At 47.3% G+C, this 19505-nt stretch overlaps 1 protein-coding gene across 1 annotated transcript in view; it reads right to left on the bottom strand.

Moving 5' to 3' along the window:
- Positions 1-1319: 1319 nt before the first annotated feature.
- Positions 1320-19505, bottom strand: part of ARK2C (arkadia (RNF111) C-terminal like ring finger ubiquitin ligase 2C) — a 37649-nt gene continuing 19463 nt past the window's right edge. The window contains exons 2-8 of the mRNA XM_088537284.1: positions 10363-10660; positions 8592-8717; positions 4831-4960; positions 3830-3934; positions 3111-3206; positions 2694-2800; positions 1320-1998 (exon numbers count right to left, since the gene is read on the bottom strand). Of these exons, the coding sequence (XP_088393410.1) occupies positions 1881-1998; positions 2694-2800; positions 3111-3206; positions 3830-3934; positions 4831-4960; positions 8592-8717; positions 10363-10660 (980 nt within the window). The 3' untranslated portion in view covers positions 1320-1880. The remainder of the gene's footprint in view (positions 1999-2693; positions 2801-3110; positions 3207-3829; positions 3935-4830; positions 4961-8591; positions 8718-10362; positions 10661-19505) is intronic.

Genomic DNA, 19505 nt, shown 5'->3' with positions numbered 1-19505 from the left:
GTAGCTGGTATTGATTCTCCGGAGGGTTTTCTGATAGAGGAGGGAGAGGACGGCTCTGATCCTGCTGCCTCCCAGTCCTGGGGGCTGGGGGTCTGCAGTCTGTGTATCACAGACCCATTCCCTTGGCACTTCAGGGACTAATAACTAACTCTGTGCACAACTATAGTGAGACTGATAAATTATTAGCATTTGGCTCCTTTTTAAATCATCACATTAATTTCCGTATGGATACAGAGTGAAATACGTGTGAGTGTGTGTGTGTGAATGTATACATATATACATATATATATATATATATAATGTGTTTGTACGTGTAGAGATATGTGTGTACTCTGAAATGGTTTTGAAGTCCAGCCCCTCTAGAAATCAGTAAATCCTCCTTTAAAACTGCCTTTAAAACTCCCTTGGAAGGCAGAAATGCTCACATCATCATCATTTTCCTACCAGCTACACAAATTCTCCCTTTTTTTTCCCTCCCATCCTGTTATCAGAGCTGCTCTGAGAGATTGGCCACAGCAGCCCATGAGCCAGAGTGGATTAAAAGTAATAATAATAGTAATAACAGACTTCCAAAATCCCTTGCTTGCTTGTCCGTGTGGAAGCCAGGAAAGAGGGATGTGCGGGAAGGACTGTGGCACTGAGAGTTTTGCACAAAGTCTGCTAGGTTGGGTTTTCCTTTTTGGACACGGCCTTTAGTTAGTGCATCATCTTGTGCTTTTGCATTGTGGAGGAAGGGGCCTTATCACCTTCCTAGTGTGATTTCCAAGGGATCCACCAAAGCACAACTATGGGGGCAGACTCCTATAATCATCTTTTTCAACCAACAAAGAGTCTAGGAGCTCTCAAACCCATCGGGCAGACCTGTGCTATGGTGCATCCATCATGACAAGCATGGCCATGGGTTGACATGGTATCCCATGTTGGCGTGGAGAGGTCCACGCCATAGGTCTACTACGCAGAGTGCCAGCAAGGGCCACCAAGGCTCACAAGAGAAAGGGGTACAAAAAATTACAATCGTCAAGACAGCCCGTGGCCTTCTTAGGATTTGGTATGTCAAGCTGCTTCATTAAGATATAGAAATAAAAGAAAAAATGCATGTCTATCTTGTGCCCCTACAGAAAGTGTCCAGCACCAGCAGAAAAGCAGGAACGAAGCGTCTCCCTATTGCTTCATTCATTTCATTCCCAATTTTTTTTTTCTTTTTTTTCTTTTTTTTTTTAGGCGTCTCTAAATTTGCAACACACTGTAAACACAAGGAAAGGAAGTACATGCGACTGAGGCAAAGAGCGCAACCCTTCTGACTGTAAACAGGATTTTGCTTTTTCGCCTCTTCCCCCCTGAGGGTGGGAAAGTTTGACCTCTCTATTCCCCCTCTGCAATGTATTGTTAATCAGGCACCAAAATAAGGAATCTATGAAAAAATATTTGGTGCAAATTAGGTAACAGCAACATGTCCAGCACAAGATGAGTAGGGCATCAAACACAACATTTCTTAAGCTAACATGCTCCAGCTGCCATCCATAGAAATAGCTAAAGAACCCCTAACGTGTTTCTACTTAATCGAGAGGTATATATACAATCCCCATGAAAAGCTGGATTGACAGGCCAGACTACCACAGCTAGTTCCTTCATATTCAAGACTAAATCTTCTGCAGCACGGGGTCTCTGAGCGCCGGGAACGCCAGCTCCCTTTCGCTGGGCCAGTATCCTGTACGTGCAATAGCTCCTACTGCTAGATATCGTACCGCCAATTCCTCCTTCTCGCTAACGTGCCTGCAGACTTTTCCTCTCAATCAAATGGCTCAGAAGGCAAAATTTTGCTGCAAGGGTTGATGGCCATACGACCTGATAAGGAAAAATGGTGCATCCGGCCAGTTCTTTCAGCTGTCCGAGCCGAGCTGTGTTTCAATGTCCACCCTGCAGATCGGGCACTTCTTGCTGGTGGCCAACCACTGATCCACGCACACTTGGTGGAAGAGATGCATACATGGTAAACGCCTGTGGAAGGAAGAGAGCCTTGCCGTTAGGGTCACATGGATGGAGAAGGTCCATGTGACCAGCCTCAGGAGAGCTGGAAAGGGCCACTATGGGGATGGCAGGTTGGGGATAAGTGTCCTTCTAGGCTAAAACACACGTGGAAAAAAAAAAAACAAAAAAAAAAACGTGCTCCTGAAGCAACATGTTCCCATGATTAATAACACTGGCTGCAACTGGCAGACAGCCATGAAGAGGATGAACATCTACATCCTTCCCAGGGGATGACAGCTGGACACCATGCCTCACGGTCTTGGGCTTTTACCATAATTTGGCCATCCGTGAAGCCTGGGTGCTAATGCCCCTCAGCTGCTTATGGTCATCTTGGAGGTCTTCAGACTCATCCTCCTCCTCTGCTACCTGCCACATGGCCCGTCACCACCCAATTATGTGGCAAGTGATGCAAACATGGAAAATACTATTAAAAACAGCCCTCCCGTTGTTGTAGAGCTCTTTTTATGCATGGCCCACACCAATGTCCAGGCAATAATATTTGTTTGCCTGCACCACTCTGCAGAGATCCATTGGTTTTGTCAGGCCAAGAGTAGGGATCACTTTCCACAACTCATTGCAGCAAGTTTCCCTTCCAAAAAACACATCTGGGATTGCTGGAGAGGCAGTGGAGAGAAGGGAAAAGGGAAGCAGGGAGAGGATCATACCTCACATCTTCTCCATCTTCAAGCATGGACAGACAGATTGTGCATTTCTCATCAGTGTCTGACTCCTCGCCATCCTCTTGCTCAGCTTTGCCCTCCTGCGGTCTTCTCTGCAGCAAAATCAAAGACATAATTCATGAACTGGACTTTCTAACACTTGCCCAGAATGCAGAGTCAGAGGAAGGCAAACGATATGGACTTCGTCTATGGTCTGAATCCACGAGGCTGGGCAAGTCTGACTGGCCCAAACATCCAGAGTGGAAGGGATGCCAGCTCCTGAGCACCCCACAGGCCATAGGGATGATAGAAGCACTCCCAAGGACCAGGAAGCACCAGGGGAGCACAACTGGTGACCCACTGAGGTCCTTCCTCTCCATGCCTGACACTCCTGGCCATGAGTGTTGCCACTTCTCATCTCACCTTCTTGTATTTGTGTGGGAAGGTGAACCTCTCGATGGTGTTCTGCACGGCGCCCCGGCTCACGCTGCCCAGCCTGTCCTCCAGCTGCAGCAGCTCCTTCAGCAGAGAAACAGCAGGAAAAAAGGCGTCAAGAGAATGCCCAGCTCACAGACCCTGTGGGCAAATGGGAGCCACCAGCAGGAGACACCAGGCTCTGGCCCATGAGGCTCCTTCCCCATCCTTCCTTTCCCATCCAGGGAAATTTCCATGGAAAGCAATTCAGCTGGGCTTTAATCATGGATTCAAGCCCTGGAGCTTGAGCCAATAAGCTCAAGTCTTGAGCTAGGATTTCAAGGGGCAGAGCTGAGACCTGGTTATCAAATATTGCAGAAATTAGGGTGACCCCCTGGGGCAGGCCCAGATTAGACCATCCTTTACCAAAACTATTGAACTGCTCAGCCTCACTAAAGCTGCTGGGGGCCTCCACCTGCTTGTGAACATTTCATCAAATCACTTTTGCCAGCTGATGCAGGGACAGGGGTGATGTTTCCAAGCTGGCCAGATCTCTGCCCTCTCTTTGTCTGACCTGAGGGGCCTGAACAGAGCCAATATCTCCATCCTCCCCCTTCCTACATCTCCTCTGCAATAGCCGTGTGGCAAAGCAGAGCTGTACAAATGTACATCAAAGCTTCCACAGAGTTTAGAAATTAAATAACTACTCCAGTCCATGAGATACGTACTTCATAGCTTTCCCGCACAGCGGACGTGTGCCTGGTTGGGTTCAAACCCTGAAGAGCAAGTAGCTGAAGCTGAGGATAAGGGTAATTTCTGATTTCGTGAACAACCTGCAAGAAGCAAGGAAGGAAGATAAAGACACCTGTATTGGTACAGCAAAAATCTCTCATGTATCCTGATTAAGAATAAGCACTTCAAACATTCAGAATTAAAGAGCAGACTGACGCTTTCACCAACAGAAGCCTTTTAATAACCAGGAAAAAAATCAGGTATATTAAATAGATCTCTCATAAATTGATAACAAGGAACGTACATTTAGTCTGAACAAACTGCTTCTAATAAGTTCTGCGGCGTCTTTACACTGCAGCTCCAAGCCCTTAACCCCGTGCAGATTCTTATCCACTGAGCTGTGATTTTTCAGCCATGTTATAGGGCTCAGGTGTCAAGATCTGACCCCAAGAGCAGCAGGCAGGAGGAAATGCCCCCACTTTGGGGTCTCCAAGGATGCCTTAACGACTAGCAGAGCCCTGCATGGTTCAACTCAAAACACAAGAGCACGCAAGGAGAAGGGGCCCCAAATAACCCTGGTCTCTGCCCACACAACAAATCATGCAAAAACTCTACAGACAACGCGGAGGCCGATGCAACCAGCAGCTGCACGATGGGGACAGACCCAAATAAGAGCTCCCATAAAGCCATCTGCACATGGAGACCTTTTCCCAAGGACCAGGGCTGGATTTACCCTCCCTTATAAGCATCTGTCTGGTGTAGCACACCAATCGCATCTCTCCGGAGCAGCCGAACATCCTCCCTTGCCATTTGCCCCCCTCCCTCTCTCTAATCCAGAGCAGGCCGATACAACTCGATCCTTTCAGACGCTGCCTCCCACGGCTGGAGATAAGTGGGATCCTCAGCAGACAGGTGATGGGGAGATAGCAGCCTTTATTTTGACTGCCTGCTGGCAGGCAATGCATAAAACATGCGCTGGTGAAAGCCCTTCGCTTACCATCTGCGCCGAGGACGTGCTCCTGGGGAAGTGGTGTATCCGCGGAGTGGCCAAGTAATGCTGATAGGGCTGCGGGACCGGCCGGACCTGGAACTGGGCATGAGCCAGGCCCGCGTCCACACTGAGATCCCTGCAGGCACAACACCAAAAAACACATAATTTTGGTGGTGTGGTTTTTAATTCCAGGTCCCCCAGTTGTTGCCTTTGATGATTTATACCATGCTCATGTTAGAAGAGAGCAAGAGCTCCTTGGTGAAATCTTGTCTCATGCAGGTGCCTCTGTCTTGAGGCCTCGATCCAGAGCAGTGCTACTGCTCTAAAGTGAGTTTACTTAGATTTACATGGTCACGCTTCCCCAGTCAGCACAAAACATCGAGGATGCTGCAGGTATCTTGTGTTAGCCGTGGTTAAGAGCTTTACAGACACAACCCAATTTCAGAGTAAGAGGAACCCCATTTTGGCTCCAGTTGATCCCCTCCAGGCTCAGCAATAGCACCTGGCCAGACCAGATCCAGCTCGTGCCAACATCACTGCAAACAACTACATTTTGCCTGCAAGCTTTTGCAGAAATACATCTAAATGTGTTGTGGCAGAGCATCAATGAGCATTTTTGGACAGCCAGAGAGGTTCACCCGAACACTTTTCGACACACTTGTGCATTCCTTGGAGATCTCCAAGCCAAGGTCAAGAGAGGACTTCAGAGATCAAGGGCAGTGGTTCTGGAGCTCCAGGACCACTGCCCTTCCAGAAAACATAATGGGTTTAAGATATTTCTATATGAGTCCTCAGAGAAGTGCCCTTTGCAGCCTGGCCTGGGCAAGCAGAATGGGAGCTTTGCCCACGCACCTGGAACAGGACTGGGGAGGACAGATGGGTTTGGGCCCTTCAGCCCTTCCAGAAAAACACAACCTGTCTCGATGGCGAGACATCCAATGATCAACAAGCATGCTGCAACCTGAGGGAGAGCTCCTGGCTTGTGGTAAGGCCCTTTGGACCCTCCATCAGCCAGAAATCCCTGAGGCACCTGCGAATGCCTCAGCTCCACACAGGTGCCATCCAGCAGGCAAAGATGCCATGCAAACCCTTTCCCCTCTCTGCAGGCACTGGGGACCCAACACAGCATCTCCATCGCTAATCCAATTAGCCGGTCCCTCGCCGCTCCCGTCAAAGAATCTCTCAGCAAACAAGTGCTGCGAGTGTCATTCGTTTTATCGTAATTACAGCGCTTACAGCCAGTGCTTTAATAGTCATTGTCTTTGCATTTGCCAAAGCAAAGCTAATTAGAGTGTGGGGTTGTTTCCCAATTCTGCGTCAAACTTCTTTTCTCCTGCACGAAGAACAGCAGCAGCAAGCACTGCGGCTTGTCAGGAGCCACCCAGATGCATCAAGCAGCTGTGAAACCACTTCTGTTCAGCAGTAGATAATGGACATAAGGGGACAGATAATGCAGAAATATCCTACTCAGGGTTGCCTGTGCAGTAGGCAACAACTCCTGTGTTTCAATGCTCCCTAGTAAGTTTGAGGAAAGAGAAACTTCCTTTGTTTGCCCTGTGCAAGCTGGAGCAAGCTAGCCAGATAGACAGACGAACCATGGTCACAATGAAACTCAGGAGCACAACTGGGGCACAAATCAACAGTCTGGGCATTTTCCAGCTCCCAAGTCATATTTTCAGAGATTTAACCACATCATTCAAGACTGCTGCCAGGTGGATGGAAGGCTCAGATGGAAACCAGGAGGCTTTGGGTCCATTCCCAGCCTTTCTGATGACCCAACACATGACCTTGGCCATCTCCTCTTTGCCTTCTCAATTCTTTGCTGCAAAACAGTAGTGATAATACCTCTGTCTACAAAGTGCTCTGAGATCCAGGGGCAAAAAGCCCACTCAAAGACTAATGGCAATTAACTTGCTCAAGCAATTGCTGCAACCAAGCTGCTGAATGGCTCATCCAGTTGTGATTTGATTCTTAAAATCGATAGGATTTTTTACACTCTTAAAGTGATTCTATAAGTCTGCATGGAACGGTGTTGTCCCAGTGTTTCGACATGGATAAGCAGAACACATTAGCTGAAGAAAACCAAAGAAGTCAACCACCACCTCCCCATCTGTGTTCCATGTACAGCACCTTGATGCTCAGCAGTGAGATTCAAGACCTGCTACACTGCACAGCTCCCAACAACTAATAATTGCCAGATAAGGCCCAAGATAAAAGCTTGGATGATAGTCACTAAAAGTCTGTTCAGAAGATCGCTTAAGGAACCAGCTAGGGATTCATTGCTTTTTCACAAGAATGTTTTAATCAAGGCTTGGCTGTCCAAAATGACGGATCACCTGCAGCTCTTCCTGCCTTCCACTTCACATGAGGGTGCACACTACCACCTTTGAGCCAGCACCATGGCCACATTAGACGAATGTTTTCACATCAGTCACTGTGAAAATTTGTACAATTACCCCTAAATATAAATCTATGCTTGTGTGATTTTTATATATATAAAATATAAATATATATATATTTTTACACGACATGATTTCCTGCCATCCCTGTTCCTGAAGGTTTACAAGGCTGTGGGACATAAGGGACATGTACTCTCCCATAAGGGCTGGGAGGGAGGAGGAGGAGGGAAACATTAAGTGATGCTTTATCAGAATCTTCTAATGATTTTAATTAAGCACAAGACACACAAGGAGAGATGAAAAGACAAACTGCAACCAGACTGAACCACTTTTTTCCCAATAACGAATTGAATAGTTGTCACAAACTGATCTTAACAATGTCTTATTGATCAAATTCGGATCATGGGGTGCCACTAATGGGAACACCTGAGAAAGAAAGGAAAGGCAGAAGGATCTGTCCATATTTTAGGCTGTGTATTACAACCCCTTGTGTTCAATTAACTCTCTATTTGCAGAGCGAAGCACTCGTGTTCAGAAAAGCTGTAATTGAGATTTCCTGTGTCATTTTATTTTGCCTCCCTTGTGCATAAATGTTGTGATCGTCTCTAGTTACATGTTCACAGGCTATTTTTTCCATTCAGAGCACAGAAAAGACTTCACTCAGCTACCAAGCAGCTGCTCAAAATGTCTTTTTTTTCTCTCATTTTCAAAGTAGGGCTATAATCATGCAAGAGCTTAAAACCTGCTCTAGAAACAGAACCACAGATTTCCTACTTTGACTTTTCCAGGATAACAAATACCATGGTGCAAAAATCATTAACTCATTTTTTATCATTATCATTAATTCATTTTGCCCCCTATTTAAGGCAGCATTGTCCCCCCTCATTTACAGCATGGGAAGGATTGAGGTTGCTCTTTTTGAGTGCTTTTTACTACAGAAGATCTTGTTCAGCCGGAGATTTTGGTCTGCAGAAAAAAGCCCCTAGACGATGTTTTGCTGGAGGCGATGGCCTACAGAAGGAAAATCCCCTGGAGAAGTTGCTATTTAAGGTGCACTCTACATCCGTGGGTAGAGTGAGCTTGGGAATGCTGATGCCTTGGTGTTATCTCACACGTCTAGCAAAACATTTGCAAAAAACTACTCCAGCAAAATGATGTGCCTGCTCAGCCTTGTGTAGGACTTGCGCATGCACTCGTGGCCCTCCCAGCAAGGATTTTCCCTCTTTACTTGCTGCCAGCGTAAGATCTAATGAGTCACAAAGCCTTTGAGGCAGGATGACATTGGCTAATACCACCAGCCCACTCTGGACTTTTTTCCCCGAAAATCTCATTCAAAAGACTAGGTGGAAGGAAAGGTGGAAAACTTACCAGTCCGTGCCTTCAGCTAAGTACCTGGGCTGGGGCCCCATGGGCTGTGGAGTTTGCAGTTGGTGGCTGAAGTCGAAGCTGGGGTGCAAGCGGTGAGTCTGGACAGAGATGCGCTCTTGGACCCGCCTGCGGGACGAGGACACAAGCAAGCATGAGAGGCATGGAGGATGCTGCTGGTATCCTCCTTCCTCCATCCAACCTTTCTCTGGACACTGGACAACCAGGTGGGGCTCTGGCTCCTCCTGTGCCTCTGCTGCCGTTGTGGGCAAAGAACAGAAAGCAGTGGAAAATATTGTAGGTTTTTTTCCTAGGGACTCCAGTCCTGCCTTATGACTTTTGGCCTTTTGGACTACCTTCCCTCAGAGGAGGAATGTGGGCCACTTGATCAGCATCACCTACCAAAACCTCTCTGTATTTAAAGAGATGCAAGCTGGATGCACAAGCATGATTCACATTGCAGAGGCATGCCCTGAGCTCTGCAATGGGTCCCTGCTTACTGGTAGGGATGATGCCACTGCAAAGTAAGTCTCAACGAAAATGCTGGAGCAAATGGAGAAGCAAACTGCTAGATAAATTTATCGGGCAGCCACAGCAGAGGCTCCTCTCTTGAAGGTACAGACCAGGTTCCTGGTAGCAAGACTGTGCCCACCAACCCTGTAAGGTTTTGGACACGTCCCTCCAATGCTGGCTGCTTGTAGAAAAGGGCCTTGAATCCAGGCAAGACCTCTTCTATGCCAGAATCTCTTTTATCTGAGAACTGACATCCAAATATCATCCAACAGCATTTATAGAAGCAGTTCCAGCATGGAATTGTACTCCAGGGTTCTCTTTGAATTTGGCTTATGACTAAGAGGTAAACGCTCGTGTCATCCGCGCCTCAGCCTCTCATATACTTGCTACCCAATTATTAACTAATCATTAAATACACCTAAAATCCAGCTTATGCAAAACAAAATAAGGATAAGGAGGCATGATTTGCAGACAGAAAGCATAGGGAAAAAAAGATTTTTCTGCCTGCAGCAGCCTTCCCAATTGCAAGGGATCATTCACCAGCCTTTGATCCCTGGGCACAACCCACGAGAAGCTTCCACGTGTTTCCAAAAACATCTTCCTATCCTACTTATTACTTAAATCTCTCACTCAAGAAGTGTACTCAGAACAAGACCAGACATCCATTTGCACCTCTGTGGATAAACAGTAATTCTCTTTGCAATCATCAGCCCAGTGTGAATTTAGGCTGCTTTTTTGACTGAACGTGCTTCAGAAAATCAACAGCATCCTTCACTCCTCATGCAGCCAGAGCACAGCCAGGAAGTCCAGACCAGAGCGGTGATCTCTTCATGTACAAAATCAAACACTTATGGCACATGGGTGGAATATCTTGTGATTTTGAAACAAAAGCCGTAAGAGCTTAGCTTGTGCATTCAGTCTACTGCTTTTTCTGTGAACTAGAGCAGGTTCACTACAAATCCAACGTGTTGTGGCCATTATTCTCCTATGAGTGACAACAGTAGCTGACTTGGGACTAATTGGATGTGCACAGCATTAATTTCCACATGAAAGACATAGCCAGAGCTATTGACAAAAGTCCTTTGGAAGCCCACAGCCCAACTTGCCAAAGCTCTTCCACACTCAGCAAGCACCACACCAGGCTTGCACCCTTGGCCAAAGACGCCTTGCAGGAGGACGGAGCACAAGAGACTCCCCCCATCCTGCTGGATATGCTCTGGAAAAACAATTTTAAATCTGCTCGAGAGCGAAACGCCCTTACCTGGGATGGGGCATGAGGCGGCGGTGCTGGGCCTCGAGGAGCTGCTGCTGGAGGAGGTATTGCTGGTGTAGCGCCTGAGGTAGGAAGGAGGGTCCCGCCACGTCCTGGAAGGACAGGGCTGGCACCGGGGCCAGGGGCTGGTGCAGGGGGCCGCTGTGCTGGTGCGCGGGGGCCATGTGGGCCGCCAGCCCCGGCTGGGCCTGCACGGCGAAGTCGGCCGAGAGCTGAGCTTGGGGAGCCAGGTGGAAGTGCCGGCAGGAGGTAGCATGGGGATGCTGAGACCTTTGAAAGGGAGCACCTGCAAGAGAAGAGCGCGGACGCGGTCACGGCAGGACGCCCGGCCACCGCGATGGGGCGGGCGTTGGGCGCGTGGCCGTTGCTTTCTGATGGAAAGGGGGAAAAGAAAAAAAAAAAATAAAAATGGAAAAAAGGACAGGTCAATTAGCCAAAATCAGGGGGATTTGTAGGGATATGTCAATTTAGACTAATACTTTTCCACCTTCAAAAAGTATTGGGGGAAAATTGTTGGCTTTTTGATTCAAAGTGACTTTTTGGCTCAAAAATTAAATGCATACTAATGAAAACTTTGCTTTGGCTTGGTTTCTCTTTCTTAAAGTGAAAAAAAAAAGTCTCAACCTGTTAGAGAAGGGAAAAGGTCGGTTGTCTGAACTACTCTCTTGCAGGCTATCGGCTCACAGATTTTCTTTTTTTAAAGGTTGTTGACTTTCTGTACAATGCAAGGTGTTCTTTGTTCATCTGGAAATGCCTCAAAGGCAAGAAAATAATCTCTCCTCTAAGAAATCATCTTTCACTGACTGCAAGGCATGAATCCAACACCTTCCACCTTTGAGTACAGGGATTAAGACCACAGATATTTGCAGAGACCCCTTTTCAATAGGCGAGCCTTATAATCTACGTGCACAGAGAAAATGGCTACAGAAACCCCAGCGCAAACTTCTATGAAATAAACAGCTAAACTAGTGGGAACGAGGAAGAAATGAGGTGTGAACAATATCCATAGCAGAGGATTTTTTTGAAAACATCTGGCAATGGCCTTTATCTCCCTCGAGATCCTTGCTTAGACGGACCCTTGGCTCAACGCGATGCATTAATTCATACTTTCCCAGAGAATTTACAGGCATGATGGCAAAACTTTGGGGCTCTTAAACTAGACAGGCAGTTCGGAGCTGAAGGATGAGACTAGTCAAGTGAGCTACTAGAGATGCCTCTCCACCAAGCATCTGCCCCAGTACAGAAGACCTGCAATTTAGGCTGTCTTTTGAACACCTGAACTTCTTAAAAACTCTTATTGAGTGTTTTTTGTTTTGTTTTTAATCCTATTAAACAAAATATCCAGGAGCAACAGCACCGTGAAACCCCACGTGCCGCCCCTGGCTTGCACACATTGTCTTGACCCAGATCCTAAAAACTTTTCTGCTTGCATCTCCTGTCTGTCTGCAGACAGGGCCAGGCAAGCGCAGCAGCCTGAGGAGCCCTCAGCACTTTCTGTTCACGTCCTTACGCAATCCAAAGATGCACAGACAGATGCCAGCAAGAGAAGTAACAGGAGAGGAGCTAGCAGAAAATGGTTTGCAAAGCAGTGCAGAAGTAGTTACACACAGCGTCTCTTAAATACGGAATAATCCTCCGTAATGTCCCTCTGAGGGAGACATTAGGTATAACAAATGCATATGCCACCATCAGCAGAACTTCTGAAGGTGATAATCACTCGTGCCCCCAGCTAGCAGCACAATTCAACTACCCTGTTAATTAAATCTGGAGGAGCTGGAGTCAGACCCACCGCTCTTCCACGACAGAGCTACCAACCCAGATCCATGAAGTTCTCTCCCTGGCATTGTAGGTTATCTTTGATGTCTCAGACCTGTGCCCAGTTCACTGCTGGGTGGGATGGGGAAAGTCTCCAAACCGAAAAATGAGATTGTGATTCAGAGCCACACTGAGCAGCACCATGTGATGTTGGGGAGATGCCCTTCAGCTGCTGTATTTGCTGGGCATTTGCAGGGCAACTCCAGTGATTTGCTTGCCCTCTACTCGCCACAAGTTGTCCCAATGAAGAAGCAGCTTTGGCAAGACGGTTCTCCCAGGTGAATGACATCTCCATGAGGCCTGAAGGAAAGGCAAGAGTGCAGTTTGGAGCGCTAATCCTGGTGGGAACCCAAACACAAGAACTTTCTCCAAAGGACAGCATTGGATAGTATTTTAGACAAAACTGTCTTACCACAATACAGGGTAACAAATATTAGTGCTTCCCCCCTACATTTCATAGGAGAATTTTTGCAGTCCGTAAGAAAGCAGAAGAAAGGGTAGTATTTAATTCTCTGTGGCTATTTTTTCTCTTAAGGCCAAGGGGAATCTCATCCAAGCATTTAAAGACTTGTAGTTCAATTTTGGGAGGTTTAAAACTGATTTAGCAAAATGATTTTTCTGAGCTTCTGACAAACCTGAGTGTCTGGAGAAGCCATAGTCCTCCCATGAGCAAGGGCAAATGCAGGATGGTAGGATTTGGTTCCTGGAGTTGGGATGGAGCCTGAGATTTGGTTCTTTTTCCTCTGTAATCTTAATGACCTAAAGACTTCCACTAATCCTTAATCCTCTACCAATTGAGATGATAGGCAGGAGGCACCTGCCTTCTAGCAGAAACTGAGACATCCAAGGCTAAGCAGTCTATGCTTCATTGAGAGAGTGCGTGGAGAGAAGACCCTCCAAAGTACAATTCAGCTCATTCTAAAAGTGATATAAGTGGAGGGCGGGTAAGTTTACATAGATATGAAACAAGATCTAAGACAATAGGTGAATCCTGCTTTGGAGGCACATTTCTTAGGTATCTACAGTTGGCGAGATGGGCACAGCTCTCAGAAATCAGAAAACAAATAAAAAGCATTTTCAGCTTGTATTCTTTAGCTACCTCGGATGGTCAACTCATGATTTTTAAACAACTAGAGTAAGCAATGCTGTGTGAAGCTCATTCCCCTGAGAGACTATATGAGAGCTGCCCAGTGCAACACAGGAGGCAGTTGCACTTCATATGCTAAAAGAAATGCAGGAACAGAGGACAACAGACGGGGAAGGGACAAGAAAATCCACCAGTTTAAGTGAGGGAAAGCCTGCCAGATCACTTCTTTGGAGATTAAGCTCTCCCTTAAAGGAGACCCCGTTGCATCTAATGGACGGAACTAATGGATGCATCCATCTTTCTCAGGCAAGGAGCTGTGATGAGCCAAGGGGCAAAGAGTGGGCGGATGACATCTGAAGAGCCTCTGGACCTGGGTTTTTACACCCACACCAAGACAGTCTAGCAAGGGACTTTGATCATACAGTTCCCTGTAGGCCAGAAAGTGGTAGGAAACTAAAGGGAACCCAATATTTAGACTGCTGAAACTAAGTGAGAGAAGCACCTGCTTTTGAGACAGTTGGTGCATGGTTATGTTCACATACACAGGGCTGTTTCCAACCTGATTTTACTCATTCTGATGAACCCTGCTGTGTAAATCAGCTGAATGGACAAATCTAGTGTTTTCAGTGAACACAAGCAGTTTTTACCAGCTTTTTTTCTGGTCCCCACTAGTTCACCAGTATTTTTCCCTTGGTAGGAAAAGTACTATCAAGATGCAACTGAGACTATATGATTAAATAAAAATCAACATCTCATCTCAACATAATTCTCCATCCTGTGCTGAAGCTTTTTATTCCCTATGAATAACTATTTGCTGATGAGGATGCTGAAGACAGAGACTTTGGGGAACACTTCAGCAAATCTACACCTATTAGTAGCAATCCAACCCCACAGAGAAATAAAATCTGCTGGCATAGTTGAAGCAGCATGCACAAAAAAGAGCAAAGACTCACCAAACACATGAGCACTAGACCCCCAGAAAGCCCTAGCAAATAAATACAGAACATTTTCAGTACAAAACAGAGTATTTCATCCCTCTGTTATCTATTGCCAAGTTTACCCAATTCTGCTCCTTGTGTCTAGCCACAAGGGGTCTTGGTGGAGTCTTCTTTTCAAGGGCACATGCTGATCTCGCACACAAAGCAAGTTTAGGGTCATGCTGCTGACACCAGCTAAGCAACATTGCTTCAGAGAACTCACTGAGGCCAAGACCCAAACCCCCCTCACAAGTATCTCCCTTTAGCAGGACCTGCTAATCCACTAGCACATCTTCATTCTCTTCCCTGAGCCAAAGTTTGATCCTGGATCACATTTGCAATGGAGCACAAAATCAGGGTCCATAAAATGCTTCAAGAACATTTGATTAATGTATTTAATCAGCCTTTTGCATGGACAGTAGTATCTGGCACAGCAGAAAGCAGCCTGTAACTGAACATCCCCTGATATATCAGCCTAGCTTTTGTTTCTGCTCCCTCTAAAAGCAGGGCTGACATTTTCACTGCTCAGCTAAGCCTGGAGGATATTTCTACAGCAGAGGAAACAAGGTTGGGAATGATCAAGCAACAGAGCTGCTAAGCACATCCTCCAGGAGTCACACTTCCCACCAAGAAGTGCAGGAAAGTCACTCTGGGATCACTGCAGTAGAGTCCTCTACATTTATCACAACAGGCTCCAAAGATGTGGCCCTTCTGCTTCTGAGGGTTGTTCTTCTCCCCCAGGATACCTTGATTTTACAGGAAAGGGTGCTGCTTGGCTCTTGGATATCTTTTATGGTCTCCCTCAAAGACAGCTAACCAAAGCTTATCAGCTTCAGTGGTGCCTGCTGCACATACATATCTTCTTCATCTGTGCATGGAGGAGGAAAGCCCAGTGCCCTTTCTACAGAAGCAATGTGGTCCTCGTTGCTCTGAACCTGCACCATGTCTCTGTAGCAGACAGCTCTTGATCTGAGACTGGTCTGGACCTTGTGCCCCCATCTGCAACCATCCAGGCAGGTCAAAGCAGCAGAAGCAGAGGGGCTTCTTGCTGTGTAAGGCCTGTTGAGGTGCTCCTTTCACCTAGAATGACTAGCTCTGCTCTCATATCCAGGGGTCTGGAGAACCAGTTTCTTAGCTCTCTCCATCAGCCAGAAATCCCCTCCTCCTTTTTCTTTCAATGTCTTGCTACTTCTTCCCTATTCCTTTTATTTACATGCTATTTATGTGGCAGATGATAATAGCTCAAAGGAACATCAGATCAGCAGCTCCAAGATGAGTCGAATGTCACATCTATGCCAGCAAAGGAGAAAACTTGCTCCTATTGCTGGAGTTAACTGGTAGAGGTCAAACATCATGGAGATCAGAGATGCCTTTCTCCATGCAAGTATCTTCACCACACATCATATGTAGAAAACAAGGGGGGCTATTCCCTCCCTCATTTGTCTTTTCCTCCCAGCATAACTGGAAATATTGGATTTTATAGAACAGCTTTATCTGGTGAATATGGTAGTGCAAAGCAGTTGGCCAGTTTCCAACAGGTAAAAAAAGAAATAAGGAATCTGGGCTTCTATTTTCATGACCCTGGTTTGCTCTAGAGGTTTCTCTGTGTTTTCTGGGCAGGCTGACATTTAGCCTCTCTGTCATGATAGGCTGCAGTCTCAAATTTAGGAGCTTCCAATTCATTTGGGGGAAGTTAACAGATGATGCCAAAGCTGGGATTACTGCACTCGCTCGGCCGCTTGCCATCACAGAAGTTTCTACCCTGCCACTCACATCGCACTTGAATTTGGTGCAAAACTGTTGGAAATTCATCACTTCCTCCTCCTTGTTGCGTTCTCCTCAGTTTATTTTTTCCCTCGCAGCATTTGTTGTTTCTATACATTATTTGAGGCAGTTTGGACTTTTTTTTTTTCATTAAAAGCAACACTCAGGATTCCTCAGTGCTCCCAGGTGGACCATTAGACATGACACGTTCATATATTTTTACGGGTTTCTAGGTGACATCTAATCACAGAAATGTACTGGGGAATTCTGTCCTTGGGGATTCGCCAGTACTGAGAGAGCGGCCTCTCCTTTAGCATCCGTCAGGATTAGACGGTGCCTGTGCACATGCAAATTCACCCAGCTGCCAATATTTTCCCCGGTAAGGCTCAGAGGATATCGGGATTTATGTGCTCATTAAAAACTGACCCGTGGCAGAGATGCACAGCTCACGGGTAATCCTCTCAGAGAGACAAGGGGTAGTAGAAAAAAGGAATAAAAACCTGAAATGGGATTTTTTTTCCTTATGGAGGTGGCATATTTTTGGAGGAAGGGGGTGCAGGATGTACCCCGTGCTGACAATGGGTGTCTTGAGCAGACAGTTGCTGCCTGGGGGAAGGAAATCTGTTTTGTATCATTAAATCTCCCCCAGATTTTCCCCCCGGGGTAAAGCAACTTGGTTTGCTTGTTGAGGCAGGAGCCACTTGCACACGCCGGTACCCAGCAACTTTAAATCATGGGATCCACCTTGGTTTTGGCCGCCAGCCATGTATTAACCCATTTTGCAAATGGTTTATAAATACACCCTTAATAAAGGGGTTAAATTGGCTTACTAGGAGGGAGTGGAAGATGACAATGTGTATGTGAGGGGGTAAAAAATACAGAAATCCCCAGACCAAGCCACTGTGTGCTCAGGCACACAAAAACCCAGCTGCCTTGCACAGGCATAGATATGATGTGCAGAACACAGCCATGTGCCTGGGGCTGGAGGAGAGCAAGCTGCAAGGCGAGGAGGACGAGGAGAGGAGGAGGAGGAGATCAGATGGGAAGGATGCCGACGCGCTTTCAGCACCTTTCCCAACAGCTTTGTCATCCCGTTGAGGAAACGGGGAGAAACGTGCCAAAACTAATACGCAATCCCGCTCGGCTCCAGCCCGGGGCAGAGCTTCACGTCCTACGCGTCTAGTGCAAACCCCAGCCGCGGCCCTGGCGTGTGCGAGCAAGAGGCAAACTGCGTGTTCCAACCCTCGTTTTGCTTGCAGTTATGAGAAAAATAATAATAAAACAAAACAAAACAAAAAACCCAAGGTTTTGTTTCCGATTGCTTCCCGGAATTGGGAGCAGGGAGGAAGAGTGACGAGATAGAGGCTGGCAGCCCTGATGCTATTGCAGGACAGTGGTGTCTATTTGCACAGACAGGGCTTTTTCAAAGTTTCCCACTAGCTTTGAGGGACCAAAAAAAAAAAAAAAAGGCAAGGGTGTTGAATGGTGTTTCATGGGAGCTCACTGAATTTGGCAGTGTTTTCAGCAGGGAAAGGCGAAACCCTGCAGACAAACCTACATGTCTTAATTCGTTGTTGTTTTCACTTTTATGCGGCACACTCTGCTTTAATTAGAGATTTATCCTAAAGTCTGGTTTTCAGACGGGCACGAGAGGGGCAGGGGAGCGCAGGGGCGTTTCGGGGGGACGTGGCTGGCTCCTCGGGTTTCCCCAGCTGTCCCCCCGCCGCGCGCGGCCGTAACGTGAGCCCGCTCTGCGTGCGGGGCTGCAGCAGATGCACGCGGCAGCCGGGCGCTCCGGCCAGCCCCGGGGCCTGCCAGCCCGGTTTGCAAGCAAAATGCGAAAATAAAATAAAAATAAAACAAATAATGAAATTAGAGGGCAGTTGGGGTTCTCTATGGGATGCAAAATCCCTCAGCAATCCATCATGGCACTGGCTTGGCCAAAGGGACTTTTGCATCTTCTGACCAAAGGGATCTTTGACCGCCTCTAATTCCCCTTGGAGCGTTTCGCTCATGGGGCTGCATGTCCTCATGGATGAGGGGCACGAGAGGTCCTTAAACATCACAGAGGTGTTATGAAGAGTCCCAGAGCCACCAGTCTGTGGTGGGGACACCTGGAGCAACTTTCAAGCGTGGAGCATAGAGTGCTCTTTGCCTTTCCCCAACCTGAAAATGGGGGGAAAAAAAATCAGCTGGGGAAAGAAATTCACCCTTGACTCAGAAAAATAAAAATAAAAACAAAAACAAAAAAAGAAATCTTGCCTGCATCCTGGTGGGGAGGCACTGAGTCCTCTCCGTGACGGGGCGCGGGGAATGTGGAGACGTGCTGACTTGTGCATGCAGGAGCCCTGGGCTTTGGCAGGCAACAAGGAGCCAGGAGCAGTTGTCTGGAAAGGGGAATCTGATACGTGGCACTAGCCAGCCCCTTGGAGCTGCTGAGAACCTCACTTGAGACACCCTCGGCTGCTCCTCACCACCTGCCATGGGCAGCTGGTGACCAGAGTTTTATGGAAGTCCTGGAGATAAGATGCCAGGAAGGCCCCAAAGGCAACACAAGAGTGGAGCCCTCACCCTGTGCCTCAATTTCCCCACAAGATGCTTTTGACTGACTTGAAATAGATGGTTCCCATTGCAGCCTCCATCAGCTCTCAAAGGGGGCTCAGGGATGTGATTTAGCCAATGCTGGAATGTGGGGTCAGCACTAGTCCCTCCTTCTATACAAGGTGACATCATGAATGCAGGTTGGGCTCCCTCATCCAGCTCCCCACAGAGCCATCAGAGCCCTGGTGACCTACCAGCCTTGTAGCCACAAGCCAGACTTCAAGGAAAGGCAGGAAAACCTGACCTAAGACAGCCCACTCTGGCCTGCTGTCATCTGCAGAGCCACCTTCTCCTCAGGACACTGCCCTTTCCAAGGGGCTTTGGGGCACAGTTTGTCTCAGGAGGTTTAGACCTCTGGGGAGAGGCTGGAATGGTGCTTGAAAGGGCTCCCAAAAACCCAGAGGACATGATTTTATGGGAGGTTATCCTGTACTGATCTCATCCTTCTCCACTTTTTCATCTTGACTCTCAGATGCGGCTGTAATTTCCAGTTGGCTTTTCCTGCTTTCTTTATTTATTTGCAAAGTGGTAGGTCCTACCCAGCACGTCAGCACAGCGCCGGAGTGAGCGGGAGCAATTTGGGCAGGAGGTCATGGTCCATCTCAGTATTTCTGGGAACAGCCCCTTGGGTTGAACAGGGGATGCTGCTGCAGTCCAGGCTTTCCTCTTTGCTGACTTCCCGTGCTAAATCAACCCCAAATCCCCAGACTATTGTCAACAGTGCACAGCTCCAACATTTCCCCCTGCAGAAACATACCCCTGAAAGCATGTGTCAGATCTCACAGAACGAGAGCAGGCCTAGGACAAGCAAGAAGTCAGGCAGGCAATTAAAGAAAGGGCCCAGTATGTAATTAGTGCTATTATTAATGCTGAGGTCTCATGATTTA

This window comes from Tinamus guttatus, unplaced genomic scaffold, assembly GCF_059628265.1.
Source record: "Tinamus guttatus ecotype Peru unplaced genomic scaffold, ASM5962826v1 Tinamus_guttatus_pri_ptg000741l, whole genome shotgun sequence".
Taxonomy (NCBI): Eukaryota; Metazoa; Chordata; class Aves; order Tinamiformes; family Tinamidae; genus Tinamus; species Tinamus guttatus.
Note: the sequence above shows the minus strand (reverse complement) of the source record. Positions and strands in the feature narration are given on the sequence as shown.